General features: G+C 37.0%; 1 protein-coding gene across 1 annotated transcript; it reads left to right on the top strand.

Annotated features, from left to right (window-relative positions):
* The first annotated feature begins 2,048 nt into the window (after positions 1-2,048).
* LOC104218975 (long chain acyl-CoA synthetase 6, peroxisomal) lies at positions 2,049-14,648 on the top strand. The gene is made up of 23 exons (XM_009769604.2): positions 2,049-2,297; positions 6,761-6,821; positions 7,033-7,110; positions 7,425-7,496; positions 7,593-7,674; positions 7,965-8,070; positions 8,146-8,222; positions 9,040-9,084; positions 9,188-9,274; positions 9,847-9,936; positions 10,063-10,142; positions 10,228-10,321; positions 10,623-10,711; positions 10,791-10,879; positions 11,063-11,192; positions 11,314-11,432; positions 11,665-11,788; positions 11,881-11,967; positions 12,230-12,333; positions 12,409-12,494; positions 13,909-13,995; positions 14,110-14,196; positions 14,342-14,648. Exons 1-23 carry the CDS (start codon positions 2,180-2,182, stop codon positions 14,438-14,440), a joined length of 2,091 nt encoding a protein of 696 aa, XP_009767906.1. The 5' UTR covers positions 2,049-2,179; the 3' UTR covers positions 14,441-14,648.
* Positions 14,649-15,021: the final 373 nt, after the last annotated feature.

The raw sequence follows: 15,021 nt of genomic DNA, 5'->3' as shown, positions 1-15,021 counted from the left end.
TTAGACTCGACGCTTACAAAGTACATTGGGTCGGTTGTACTCATACTATACTTCTGCACTTCTTGTGCAGATTTTGGTATTGGTCCCAGCGGTGCGTCAGCTCGGATTATTGCATGCGGAGACTTGAGGTAGATCTGTTGGCGTCCGCAGATCTTGGAGTCCCCTTCCTCTTCCCTCTTTTACTATTCGTTTCATTCGAAACAGTTGTATTTATTTTAGGCTCTGCTTGTAGAACTTCTAGTAGCTCGTGTACTTGTGACTCCAGATCTTTGGGAATAGGCAGTACACGAGCTACTAGAAGTTCTACAAACAAAATCTGAAATAAATGCAACTATTTCGAATGAAATGAACAATAAAAGAGGAAAGAGGAAGGAGACTCCAAGATATCATTTAAATTGCGTACAAATTTAATTGTTACTCATTTTTGGGGTAAATAACTATAAGAGTACATTTTCCACGGAAAAAAGTTATGAATTGTGCTAGGAATAATGATTCATATTGTTATTCCAAAGTTGCTTGGGGTCGAAACATAATTATTTATATTTTATTATTATTATTATTATCAATTATGTTCGAGTGATACGCATGTAATATCACTTTGATTAAATTACTTGTTTCAAGAAAACGCCGACTACGAGTAGTATTTTCCCACCAACCTCCCGGTGAAAAGAAGAAACGAAAAGAACAAACTCCTATAATTGCTGCACCCTATCACCGAGTCTTTGCTAAAAAAAAAAAATCTTTGTCTCAAAAATCTTGAGTCCCTTTGTACATAAGATTTTTTTTTTTTTTTTGAAATCAGCATTTATTCATAAATTTTTTAATTTTTACCTAAAAATGCATTTTAAAACTTTTCGAAAATTTGAAAAACTCTAAAAAGTTATTTTTTAAAATTTTTACTCAATTACTCATAAAACTTAAAAAACAATCCAAAATTATATTCATATTCAAACAAAACTCTAATTTTCAAAAGGTAAGTTTTATAGAGCAGTGGTTAGGCCTGCCATGTTATATGGAACTGAATGTTGGCCGGTAAAGAACTCACACATACAGAAGATGAAAGTAGCGGAGATGAGGATGTTGAGGTGGATGTGCGGGCATACAAGGATGAATAAGATTAGGAATGAAGATATTCGAGAGAAGGTGGGCGTGGCCCCCATGGAAGACAAGATGCGGGAAGTAAGACTCAGATGGTTCGGGCACATTCAGAGGAGGAGCACTGATGCACCGGTGAGGAGGTGTGAGCGACTGACTGTGGTGGGCACGCGGAGAGGTAGGGGGCGACCTAAGAAGTATTGGGGAGAGGTGATCAGACAGGACATGGCGCGACTTAGGATTACTGAGGACATGACCCTTGACAGGGGATTATGGAGGTCGAGTATTAAGGTTGTAGGTTAGGGAAAAGTTGTGAATATTTCTACAGCACAATAGAGTGAGACTAGCCAGTTAGGAGTTAGACTAAGAATGTCATTGGTCGTCTATTGATGTAGGGCTTTACCTGCTAGTTTTACTATACTAGCCATATATTTCGTATTTCGTATTTCGTATTGTGTATTTAATATCTTTTATATTGCGGTTATTTTATTATGCATTTTTATGGTACTAATATATCGGTTCCTGTTGCTTTTTTGAGCCGAGGGTCTCCTGGAAACAGCCTCTCTAACCTTTTGGGTAGGGGTAAGGTCTGCGTACATGTTACCCTTCCCGGACCCCACCTATGAGATTATACTGGGTCGTTGTTGTTGTTGTTGTATGTCCAAACGCCCACTAAATGGCGCCGTACCTAGCTGGCGAACGTTAGCCCCTGACCCATTCTTTAACCTCTTTCGGTAAATCGTATCCCCATCTCCTTGGCCAAAATAAATAAATAATAATAATCACCATCTGCAAAAACAACGACCCTTATCCTACTTCTCTTCTTCCTCCGAACCCCACCCCCCCTCACTACCCCCACATCATCTTCTTTGAATAGTGTGCCAATCATAATTTATACTGTACATATCTTTATACTATTTGAATACTAATTTTCTATTGAGATTATCAAAATATATATACAACTCAGCTTACGGTAAAAATCCGAAAAAGAAAAGTTTATATATTATAGTACATTGAAATGGGTAGTTTCTAAAGGAGGAAAAAAGCAAGAAAACTTTATTGAGAAAAGAAGAGTGTTTTTCCAATGGAATCATCGGCAGAGCGACGTCTGAAAGCTATTCAAAACCATCTTGTTCCGGTCATCGATGACCGGTCACTCTCATTCATCCGGTCAAACCCAACCGCCGGCGAATTTGTTCAAGGTAATTCACTACTTCCTGATTACCCAATGATCTGTTCTTTTACTTCTGTGTAGATACAAAAATTAGATGTGATATGTGGAATTGTGATGTGGTGGGAAAGAATCTAAAGTTTGAAGCTTTTTGAGTGTACGAAGTATTTTGATACCCAAATCAGAATAGTGGTTAGGGGTTTTGTTTATGCTTTGTGGTTTTCTGGGACCCTCTATGGAATATGTATCTGCTTACTGGTGGAAGGTGGTGTTATCTTTTAAGACCACTGACTTGACTCAAGTCTTTATTTTTATTGTTTTTTTCCCTCATTCTAAAGTACTATTGAAAAGGTTATTTTTAAAAAGTTGAGAACGTGCTTGGACTTTAGTTTTTTGAAGATTTGATTCCTGAGGATCTTGAGGTTTAGCTATCAGTGGAACAGTGATCTCTACTTTTGTTTCTGGGTTTATTTTTGTTACTCATAAGCATGTGTTGAGAAGTCATTTTTTTTTTGTGACAAAGGATAAAGGAAACTTTTCTGCAAATTTGCACCATTCGGAGGAGACACCCACACATATTTAATAACCAACTTCGTTTTCTTGTTTCTTTACTTTTTCTCCTTTTTTTTTTTGATAAGCTAAAAGTTTTATTAATAAGGTACCAAGATGGTACAAAAGTTACAGAGAACACCCCAAAACAGTCATATCCTATAAGCTTCCAAGTAAATCCAGAAACTCTAAAAACTTTTGATGCTGTTGATACACTGCTTTTACACCAATAAAACAAGTTGTGAATACATTTGTTTCTAATTCTAAAAATGTGCTCCCTATGTCCTTCAAAACAAGCCTGGTTCCTTTCCAGCCATAAAGTCCAGAAGATGCATAATGGGATGGTTCTCCATATTTGCTTCAGTCTTCTAGGTACTCTTTGACTATACCACTCTTCCAACAAGCTCCTAACAGTCGGTGGCATCACCCAAGAAATTCCACATATGTTCAAGAATAAATCCCAACATTGTCTAGCAATTCTACAATGAAGCATAATATGATTCACTGATTCTTGATCTCCTTCACATAAATAGCATCTATTGCTAAGATTAAAACCTCTTTTTTTGCAAATTGTCTTGTGTCAAACATGCTTCCCAAGTTGCTATCCAACCAAAGCATGCCACCTTGGCTGGAGCTTTTGTCTTCCATATCATCTTCCATGGCCAATTATCCACCCTGTGTCTTGACTGTTTAATCAGCATATTCTAACAACTTCTGACTGAAAACTTTTTATCCTTTTCCTCTGCCCAGATCAATGCATCCGTCTTACTATGATTAATTGAGACTGAATCAAGCTGCTGAAGTAAGAAACAATAGTCTTCTATCTCCCAGTCGTTCAGGTTTCTTCTAAGCTCCACTTGCCAGCCTGATTCTGTGAAAAAATTAGCAATCACTCCTCCCTTATTAAGGGAATAGTTGAATAGAGAAGGATACTTAGATTTCAAGTATTCCTCCCCTATCCATAAATCTGGCCAGAATTTAATTTTTTGCCCATTCCCAACTTCCAGCTTTGTATGTTTCAGAAATTCTTCCCAAAGTTTACTAATACACTTCCAAATACCTCCTTTTGCATTCAACTGCAAAGAGGAAGGTCTCCAATCAGTCTTGATTCCATAAATAGCACTGATCAGCTTCTTCCATACTTTATCCCCTTCCTGAGTAAATCTCCATAGCCATTTAAAAAGTAGACTCTTATTGTGGGCTTTCAAATTCCTAATCCCCAAACCACCCCCTTCTTTATCATTTAACACCACTTGCCATTTAATTAAATGCATTTTCTTTTAGTAGCATTGCCATCCCATAGAAAATTATTCCTCATGGTGTTTATCTTTTTCTCCACTGCTACAGGCATAGCAAAGAGTGACATCAGGTAAGTTGGCATTCCATCTAACACACTTTTAATCAATGTGACTCTACCTCCCATAGATAAATATTGCTTCTTCCAGGGAACCAACTTATTTGCACATCTATCCAAAACCCCTTGCCACATGTTCTGATCATTTTTTCTAGCACCCAGAGGTAGCCCAAAATATACTTTTGGAAATCTCTCAACCTTACAACCCAAGATAGCAGCCAACTCCTCAACTGTATCATCAGCATTACTTTTTCTCCTTTTGATAGCTGATGGAATAATCAAACTTTATTTTTGAGGTCTTGCGATTCATGTAATGTTGCATAGAACTATTTCACAGTAGTATTCCTTATAGTAAGATCAGAAAATCTTAGACTTTGAAGGAGAAAGCACGAAAATAGTTTTTATGGGTGGTGGAAAGGAAAGTATAATCCATATTAATAGATAATAACCTTCCTGAAGTCTATCTGTAAATTCAGAATGCCTACCCTCTTTCATTGCTTTCTATGCTTTCACTTTTTTGTTTGAGGGGTGGGGTGTTAGAGGGGGAGAAACATGGGAGTCAGAGACAGGAGTCTCTTTGCTTGGTTAGAATCTGTAATTGACCACGATAGTTGTGATCTTTTGAGAATATGGTTGGAGGAATTATTTCTTGGCAGACAGTTTGCTACTAGGTGTTCTGTTGGCCTGTTTTTTGTTTGTTTGGATGAAGTAAGATGATTCATTGATGGCATCCAGAAGATGCAGAAATACAAAATAGGCCATTGTTAACTCCATTACAATGTGATTCAATTCCAGTCGGAGAGCTTACAACAAAAAAAAAAAAAAAACAAAGGAACAAAAGTATGGCCTAAGTCAAAGTAAGTGAACTGATAAAATCTAGATAGGAGGCAACATTATTTACAGGGGTTGGGTTGCTCCAACTAAAAAGGTACACTAGACCTTTAGCTTTCAAAAAATGAGGAGGAGTTGAAACTCCATCAAAACATATGCGCTTCCTCTCTGTCCAAAGAACCCAAAAGATGCATGGAGGGATCATCTTCCAGATTTTCCTGATGGCTCTGTCAACTTTCCACTTGTTCCACCCTTCAATTGCTTCCTTAATGCCCTGAGGTAGGGTCCAGCTTATTCCCATAATGGAAAAAAACATAGACCACATGGAAGTGGCTACTGGGCAGTGAAGAAGAAGATGGTTAATAGACTCTGATTTTTGTTGGCACATGTAGCATCTATTAGCTAGTTGGAAACTCCTTCTACAGAGATTATCTTGTGTGAGACAAGCTCCCCTTAGAGCTGTCCATGAGCTCCCCTTAGGTGTTCTGTTGGCCTGTAAGAAATTGTGTGAAATCACGCGGGTGTCCCATGCTAGTCCTGCATTGCAGACTGAAAAATGCTTGTTTTTGTGAATGGCACTGCAGGGGAACAGTAAATTTTTATAAGCTTTTATAACATTTGGAAACAAATCCTATTGAATTGCATAATAGATGATTCTTTGACTACCTCAATCTCCACAGAGTGATATTATCATCATGTCCTGCTGTCCGCCTTCTTTCGCGGAAACTTTAGATATTTCGATTGTAGGCTTCCTCCGTAGTAAATTGCCATTTATAACAATCATTATAGGACGACATGGCTGTATTCTCACTCAGGTGATATACTCTAGAGGAGATACTCGAGGTGAATATAACTAGGTTTGACATTGCTTTATGAGGCATATTCTTCAAACATATTGGTATAATTTAGTAGCCCCCAGTTTGAGTAGGGTGAGTGGCTTTTGGCGTTCCATTACCGTATCTCCTTTAACAGTTGCACTAATATGGAGACATCGAGCAGAAATTGGTTTCTAAGACTCGAATACATTTCTCAGTAAGAGCTCAGAGTTATGGAGAAAAAACTATTTTTAGTTTTCATTAAGCTAAGAAAGCGAATCATGTATATGCTTACCTAATCAAGCTTTTTAAGATAATATTACTCATGAAAAGCACCCCTGAGATGGAAAAGAAAACAAAGACATGGGTGCTATTTGTAGTTTCTTCCATTTTAGAAGCATATTTGTCTATTGGTTTGGAAACAAATTGAAGTAGTCTTGTGTACTTAGACCTCTATGTTCGGTATATGTCCAAAGTTATTCAGTTGTCTGGAACAGCAAGCGTTCTCGCGTAGTTTTCTATTCGAATACTGACTATTTACTGAAATATAATTACATAAACAGTAATGTGAGTTCTAATGATCTCCTGTTGAATGTGTGTGGTCCTTATTCTGTGCAAGGAGTATCCTTAAAATGCAAGTTTAAATATGTACAAACAAACTGTTTAAGATGTGTAGATAAACTTGTGAACTTCTGCTTCGAGATTGCATATTTTATCTTAATATCTTGTGCACTCCTTTGAGCACGCCTATGCTTCTATGTACAAAAAAAATATTTAAGTTACAAGGTTGTCTGGTGTTCTGTATCTGACATGCTAAGCTATGCATAGACTGTAGCACGTCCTGCTGCCTTTTACGTAGTGGTTTCTGCTTTTTGCTATTGTTCATTCATTACTGTGTTTACTCTTTTTCATTGTTTACTTAATCACACGTTAAACTATAATCAGGTCAGGGTTTCAGCGTAGTTCTTCCTGAAAAATTGCAGACAGGAAAATGGAATGTGTACAGGTGCGTGTATTCTCTACTTCAGTCGCGTAATACACATGATTGTTTCTTATTTACGTGTTCACAGGTGTGGCCGTACATATAATGCACACATTCACTCATATATACACACACATGTACATACACACACATACATATATAATGTATTATGTATTATGTATGTATAATTATAACTTTAGGAATCATATGAGGAACTAAGTGATGATTATTGCAGATCTGCACGATCTCCTCTGAAGCTTATTACTAGATTCCCTGATCATCCTGAAATTGCTACACTACATGATAACTTTGAGTAAGAATCTCATCTTCAACTTTTTACTTTTAACGCTTTTAAATATAGAGAAGAGTTAGGCATGCACCTTGTATTCTGCTAATAGATAATTTGGTTTTCTGTGACATTTACTGGCACAGTTTTGTTTTCTCTTTTCCTTTTGAATTCTTGGTCTGCTGTATAGTCCACTATTACTGCGACAATATTATCTCATTGACCTTATGTACATTCTTATTTAAATTGTTCGTAAAGGAGATATGTTGCTTATTTTTTGATATTGTCTGCATACTTTGGTCGTACATCTCCTGTTTCATCTGATAATATTTTGTGTTCAGACATGCAGTTCAAACCTATCAGGATTACAAATACTTGGGTACACGTATTCGGGTAGATGGAACTATTGGAGAGTAAGCATTTCTACTGATTGACAATGCCTGGTTGGATGAGATGAGGGTGAGAAGTTTTCTGATTGCACATTTATTTCTTCCATTTCTTTGATGTAGCTACAAATGGATGACATATGGAGAGGCAGGGACTGCTCGGACTGCAATTGGTTCTGGACTTCACTATTATGGATTGCAACCGGTATACCAAATGTGGATCAGTGCACATTCTTAAACTACGTACATTCTTTTACCAACTAAGAAAGAAATTTCCACACAAAATTTTCCCAAACTTCCTTGTTCTTTTTCAAACACTAACTAGAATTTATTGGGGTATGTTAGTGTGATAAACTCAGTATCATGTTTGATTTCTGGACGTTTAACTTTTTCAGTGGGTCAGTTTACTTTTTTTGTCGGTGATTCTCTATGACTCATATCTGTGTGCCCCAATGACTATATAATCATTGACCTTTTCCAATTTCAATGCACCAGGGTGCTCGCGTGGGACTTTATTTCATAAATAGGCCTGAGTGGCTGATCGTAGACCATGCCTGCTCAGCGTATTCATATTCTTCAGTCCCACTATATGACACTCTTGGTATGTAGGTGGCCTTTCATTAAAGTTTTCTTTGGCTGGTAAGATATATTAAACTTGTTATATCGTTGTTTGTAGGTCCTGATGCTGTTAAATATATTGTCAATCATGCTGATGTACAGGCCATTTTTTGTGTGCCTGGTACCTTGAACACGGTCAGTGAAACTCCTCCCCATAAGCCGAGTATACTCCTTTTACATATTTCTGAGACATGTCAGTATGAGGCGTTAATGCTAACATTGTTTTGATCAACTTGAGTTCTTAGACACTTCAGCAGCATGAATAGAACTGTGGAGGACTCTATTACGTTGCCCATAGTCTACTAATGTTAGTTTGAGAAAAGAACTCCATAATACATTCTCAGTGGCCTGTGCTAAATTTTAACTAAATGAAATGTTTAACAATCAAAGAAGCCCCCATTTATTATTGAGTGCTAAGCTTTAACAGTCGATGAAACTCCTCGAGTAGGGTTAATGACCTTTTACTCTTTTAGGACAGTGATACTGGTAGATGACTCAGTTTAACACTTCATTCTAGTCCTTAGTTCTAGTTCATTTATGTTATTTAGCTACCTTGACCTCTTCATCCTGTCTGGTGATATTGTTATGTTTCTCCATTCCTCTGAATGCTGTTTCACAAAGAAAATGCTAGTTCCGTCCTTTTCAAAAGAAAGAGAGAGAGAGAGAGAATAAAGAAAATCCTTGTTCCTTGTTGTTCAAGTTTCACATACTTTTACCTGTGCTCTTCTCCCAGTCTTAGCTAGGTTTCATCTATAAAGAGATCCTTATAAACTATTTGAGAAGGCTAGTCTAATGCTGGTACTTTATACTAAGTAAGCTTGCTTTCTTTGAGACTACAATCTTTTTTACTAGATACATCTAATTAAAATTTTTATTTTCTGTAATCCTTCTACGTTAATGGTGAAAGTTGTTGAAGTTCTCGCTAATGACATTTCTTTCACGGAATTTTCAGTTGTTGACCTTTTTATCGGAGATTCCTTCTGTACGTTTGATTGTGGTAAGAGCTATTGCTTTTCCTATTTTTGGTTTGCTCATATAATATGTGATGGCAGCTTGTTATATCTTTCGTTTATTTGCTTACACTGTCTTTGATGGTGTAGGTAGTGGGTGGGATAGATGAACATCTGCCATCTCTTCCATCTACAACGGGAATGAAGCTCTTATCATATACAAGGCTGCTGAGTCAGGTACTTTAAATGATACATAAATATGTTACTTGGACTATAGCTGTTCCGAATTTGGTGCGTCAACCTGAATTCAGAGGGATAAATTTGGTAGATATACCTCCCTCCTAGTCTTTGTGTCTTATGTTGAGTAGCTAAGAGCATCATTAGTAGAGGGAGAGACACCTTATAAGATGCCATTGAGGTTGTAGATCTTCTCCCTTTTCCTTTTTTATGGCTAGCAAATTGATTTGCTTCGACTCTACTTTGTGTCACCTAGAATTCCTTCTGTCTTTTATATGCGTGTTTATGAAGGACTGGAGGGGGGGAGGGGGAGGGAAAGAGACGGGGGAAGGTAGAGATAGGTCTATCATGTTTTGAATCTGTTAAAAGTAAAACTTTGTGACCTGGGGATTACCTCTAAGTTGTAACAAAGTTGTAATCAGAGTTTATCTAACCTGTCTAATAAGTTGTATTTTCTCTCTAATGTCATGTTATATTATGGGCATTCTTGCACATCATTTGCTCTCTTTCCTACAACTTAACTATACTGCTTTAGAAACTTTACAATGACTGATCTACATGTTTTCCAATAGGGCCGCAGCAGTATGCAACCCTTTTGCCCTCCCAAGCCTGAAGACATTGCTACCATATGCTATACAAGTGGTACTACGGGTACACCAAAGGTATCACTTCTTCAACTTCAGAATCTGCTAAATAAACCAGTATCTCTAGGGGTTATTTCTCTTGTTAACAAGATTTTATCTGGCTCTCAGTTTCTTATTTTCCTTTTTCTTTGCCCCTCTTGAAAGGGTGTCGTACTATCCCATGCGAACCTGATAGCAAGTGTTGCGGGCATGACCCTTTCCATCAAGTTTTATCCTTCTGACATGTGAGTTTGGCCTAAATATTTTTGTGCTATGTTGTGTATATTTGATTTTGATCCTGATTTAGTGCTTATGTGAATATTCTTACAGATACATATCCTATCTTCCTCTCGCGCACATCTATGAACGTGCCAACCAAATTACATCGGCATATTATGGTGTTGCTGTTGGCTTCTACCAAGGGGTATGCCAGTTAATTGGATATTATGTAGTATTTAGTCTTAGCTTCTTGGTGTGGCCTTGTTTCTTAGACCTCTGATCCTGGATTCATGATCAGCGAGCAAATTGGGTTTATTAAAAGTGGCTTATTTCAATCCACATGTAGCACTTTTTCAAACGCTTTGTAGAGATAAAATTTGGTGCTTTTGGAATCTTTGTTTAGCTCTACACTAATTCAGTTTATGAATTATTAACACTAAAAGGGCTCTTATAGACAGCATCTGTTTTGCAAAGCATTACTTACTATTACCTTTTCTACTCTGCAGGACAATCTGAAATTGATGGATGATTTGGCGGCACTTAGACCTACAATATTTAGCAGTGTTCCTCGTCTGTACAACAGGATATATGCTGGGTAATGTTTATGTGATGTGCTAAATAGTATATATCTTTGTAGGCGGGTGTCTTAGACTTTGCCGATCTGCTCATTGTAGGATCACAAATGCTGTACAAACTTCTGGCGTTCTGAAGCAGAGACTGTTCAATGCTGCCTACAACTCTAAGAAGCAAGCTGTCATGAATGGTAAGTTGTCTAAAACTTTTTGTGATGCTCCTGAGGTTGCTTTAGATGATTGCGACGGACACTCATCTAGAAAAGATAATTGTACAATACCCATCTGGGATTTGCAAAAAATACTTTTGCTTGCTTTTGTGGCCCATCTTCATGAACTTCTATCTCTTTTATACTCAAATCTCATATTTTCAGGTAGAAAACCATCACCAATGTGGGATAGATTGGTATTCAACAAAATAAAGGACAAACTGGGGGGGCGAGTTCGTCTTATGACCTCAGGTGCTTCACCATTGTCGCCAGACGTGATGGAGTTCTTGAGAGTGTAAGTTGACCATTATTGCTACTCTAAAGTACTGGAAGATTTTATTCATCATATTGTGACTCTTGTTGATGCTGAGGACTATCAGTAGTTGGCTATGCTCTGAACAAATTCCTTCTTGCAGATGTTTTGGCTGTCTAGTAATGGAAGGGTATGGCATGACTGAGACTTCATGTGTCATAAGCTCAATGGACGATAGTGATCTCTTAACTGGTCATGTTGGTTCACCAAATCCTGCGTGTGGTAAGGTTTTAATTAGTGATGGCAGATAAACATCTTTGCTGTCAAGAGTTATGTCTCTTGATTTGCTCTTCCTTCCATATTATTCCCTTCTTGAGCTAAATTTTAGGACTGTTTGAGGCATAGAAATGGTTTTCCCCTTCCTCTATTACATTTTACAGCCCTAGAGTTAATCTAAAGGGTGCTAAAGAAAAACTTTAAATGACTTCAACTTTTCTATGACTGCTATTTTCAGAGATAAAACTCGTGGATGTTCCGGAAATGAGTTACACATCAGAAGATCAGCCTCATCCTCGTGGAGAGATTTGTGTTAGAGGTCCTATTATTTTTGAAGGCTATTACAAAGATGAAGTGCAGACGTACATAACCTTTGCACATTGATATTTCATTATTCTTTTTGTGATTGCGACAAGTTTCTCCGAGATAATTTGCCTGACATAGTAGTTAACAGGAGGGAGGTAATTGATGAAGACGGGTGGCTGCATACTGGTGATATTGGATTATGGTTACCTGGAGGCCGCTTGAAGATTATTGATAGGTAGAATCTATTTGATATGATTAGGACGGACAAATTCATTTTGAGATACAAACAACACTTCTCCACCAGGGCCCCATATTTGTGGGCGACTAGGTGGTCGGAAGGAGCTTTCGTTAACCCTTCCATTCCATCAATTAAATCTTATATTAGGTTACATGGTTTTCAACGTTTGTATGCCTCTTGTGATATTAGAAACATCTATCATACTGAGCCTTGCTTGTCACCAATGGTAGTCTGATCTTTGAATGCTCATTATGAATAGGAAGAAGAATATCTTCAAGTTGGCACAAGGTGAATACATAGCTCCTGAGAAAATTGAGAATGTTTATGCCAAATGCAAATTTGTTGCACAGTGCTTTGTCTATGGTAAGCAGATAATGAACTTTTCTCTTACGGAATCATTAAATGGTGTCTCCTTTGCTCACTGCTGCAACATTGCAGGTGATAGCTTTAATTCCTCTTTAGTAGCAGTGGTTTGTGTAGAGCCAGATGTCTTTAAGGAATGGGCATCATCTGAGGGAATCAAGGTAGCTTTTAATCTTCAACATTTAGCCAATGCATTTTCATTTTGGCAAATGCTTCACTTAAAGCAACTTGTGTGGAGGTCATCATTTAGATTTCGTGTTTCATTGCATTAACCATCATTTTTTTTAACAAGCATTAACCATCATATTTTGAGTATCTTATCATTAACTCTGCACAGAGCACATGAGCTGTGCTTATATTCACACAGGCAGAAAATTACAGTTTGCTTCTAGAGCTTCCCATAAAATATACTGGTAATTAAATGTTTGGCCAGCTTTTTTATTCTGATGATGACTTATTTTGATATATTCCTGAATGATTTTCCTTTGGTCAAGTGAATCCAGGAAATTGACACTTAGCTTGCTAAGCACAATAAATATCTAGTCACCTTATCACATAAAACAGTCTAAAGCAAATTTGTCAAGGAAATCACTGGACCGGCATATTGAGCTAAGTCACACCTATAAACTTGAAAACTGGTGTTTTTATCCATTGTTTGGAAAACTGCTCATCCCGTGCAGCCATGATAGGAACTGCACAATGCAGGGTTAGGGAACAAAACTACTATGAGCGGCCGATATTTACCAAGTTCAGCAGTTAAAACTGAATGTTTTAAGTGATATGACAAATCCATGCACACCTCATTAAGATCATATTGGCATACTTTACCAACAAAAAAAAGAAGAAGAGAGCAGACCCCATTAAAGACGAGAGTGAGGTACAACTCGGCCATTTCTGTCCACTGCCCTTCTCACGGAGCTGTACGTGGATGTTACCTTAAAAAATGGAATCACAAGCTCACTTATTGCATTAACTGTTACTTTAAATTAGACATTAGATATGTTCAATGAAAGAACTACAAGATTACTTAATACATTAAGTACCACTTATAATGATTACAGATTTTAGATGGAACCAATTTGACTTGTCACTGAAAATGGCCAATCACTAAATATTTCATATTGCTGCAAAACCAAATGGTGTGCGATTAAAATTGAAAGTGCTTAGTAGATACAAGACTTGCATACTCTGGCGTGACATTCTCGGAAAACTTTGAAATGATGGCTCAAGGAGAATTAGCCATACAGTCTGAACTGATTCAGACTGGAACTGGACAAAGAGATAGGAATGTAACATGTCCCAGCAAACTGTAAACTCAAAATTCAAACAACATGGTAAAATGATCAGTTATTAACAGTTTTGGATAATTATATAGGTTTATTTTCATATTTTTTTTAAATAAGATGTTATTATACTTTAAAGACATAAAAGTTCACAAATATGAACTAGTAAGACATTTTCAGCATTTAGTTCTATATCATCCGTTTAAGGAGATAACTAAAGCGTAACCTAATGTATTCACCAATTGAAGAAGCTGGCTGATTATTTCCCTTGGTTTTAATGTGCTGTCTCCAGTATGAAAGTTTGGGACAACTGTGTAATGATCCAAGAGCAAAGGCTGCAGTTCTTGCTGAGATGGATGCTGTCGGAAGGGAAGCGCAGGTAATGTGTTTGACTTTAGCTTTCTGTTAATTCCTGAGTTTTAGTTTCTTAAGATGAGAAGTGTAAGTTTCAATTGGACTGAAAGTTGATGCTCTCCTTTTACTCTTGACACAGTTGAGAGGTTTCGAATTTGCAAAAGCTGTAACATTGGTTATCGAGCCTTTCACGATCGAAAATGGTCTGCTCACTCCCACATTCAAGGTAATTTTCCTTGCATGTCTCATGTTTTTAAAATCTGAAGCAAATCAAATGATAAAAAGCTATTCTTTTGGTCCATAATGGTGTATTCTTACAATCCCAAATGTCTTTATTAATATACTTTTCATGTTCTGTTCCAATTTTCCAGGTGAAGAGACCGCAGGCAAAGGCTTATTTTGCCAAAGCAATATCTGATATGTATAATGAGCTTTCTACATCAGATCCAGCAGCCCAGAAATCGCTATGACCAATGGTAGACGAGAAAGCTTCAGCTGTTCCCTACACTTTCCTTACTCCAAAATAAATACCAAACAAAATGATTATTGTAGAATAGAAAGCTCATAGAGGATTTTTTTTAAAACTCGAGTTATTAATAGATTTCTTGTTGTAATATGTACAATGCTCAAATAATTTATATTCGGCTGTTCTATTATAGATAATTTTTCTGCGGTTAAGGGTCTGATTTGTCCCTTTACTATCATAAATAGGTCTTATTTATCCTCCGTTTAAGTTTTCTATCAAAAATTACCCTACAGTTATACATTAGAGTCATATTTACCCTTACACGTTAAAAACACCATCCCTTCTTTTAAAATCCACTTGGCATCCTGTTATTGGACCAATTGACCTGCCCCATTTTTTTTAATTCAAACCAGCCCGATCCCATCAACAAAACTACACCCACCTATTGGTTTGGTTTTGGTTTTGTATTTTAAAAATACGATCAAATTTGGTTTGATTTTGGTTTTAATAAAAAAATAACCAAAAAAATCGAACCAAACCAACTATAAAAGTAGTTATTTGAATTTATTAATCTATATAAAGTTT

Source organism: Nicotiana sylvestris, chromosome 1 (genome assembly GCF_000393655.2).
Source record: "Nicotiana sylvestris chromosome 1, ASM39365v2, whole genome shotgun sequence".
Classification (NCBI taxonomy): domain Eukaryota; kingdom Viridiplantae; phylum Streptophyta; class Magnoliopsida; order Solanales; family Solanaceae; genus Nicotiana; species Nicotiana sylvestris.
This window is presented reverse-complemented; position numbering and strand designations above follow the sequence as displayed.

Bases quoted from the DNA above. Each gene is read 5' to 3' on its own strand.
- LOC104218975 (XM_009769604.2), top strand. From the start codon at position 2,180: ATGGAATCATCGGCAGAGCGACGTCTGAAAGCTATTCAAAACCATCTT. The intron at 7,675-7,964 runs GTATACCAAATG...TCAATGCACCAG, and splicing joins ACTATTATGGATTGCAACCG to GGTGCTCGCGTGGGACTTTA. The intron at 8,071-8,145 runs GTATGTAGGTGG...CGTTGTTTGTAG, and splicing joins CCCACTATATGACACTCTTG to GTCCTGATGCTGTTAAATAT.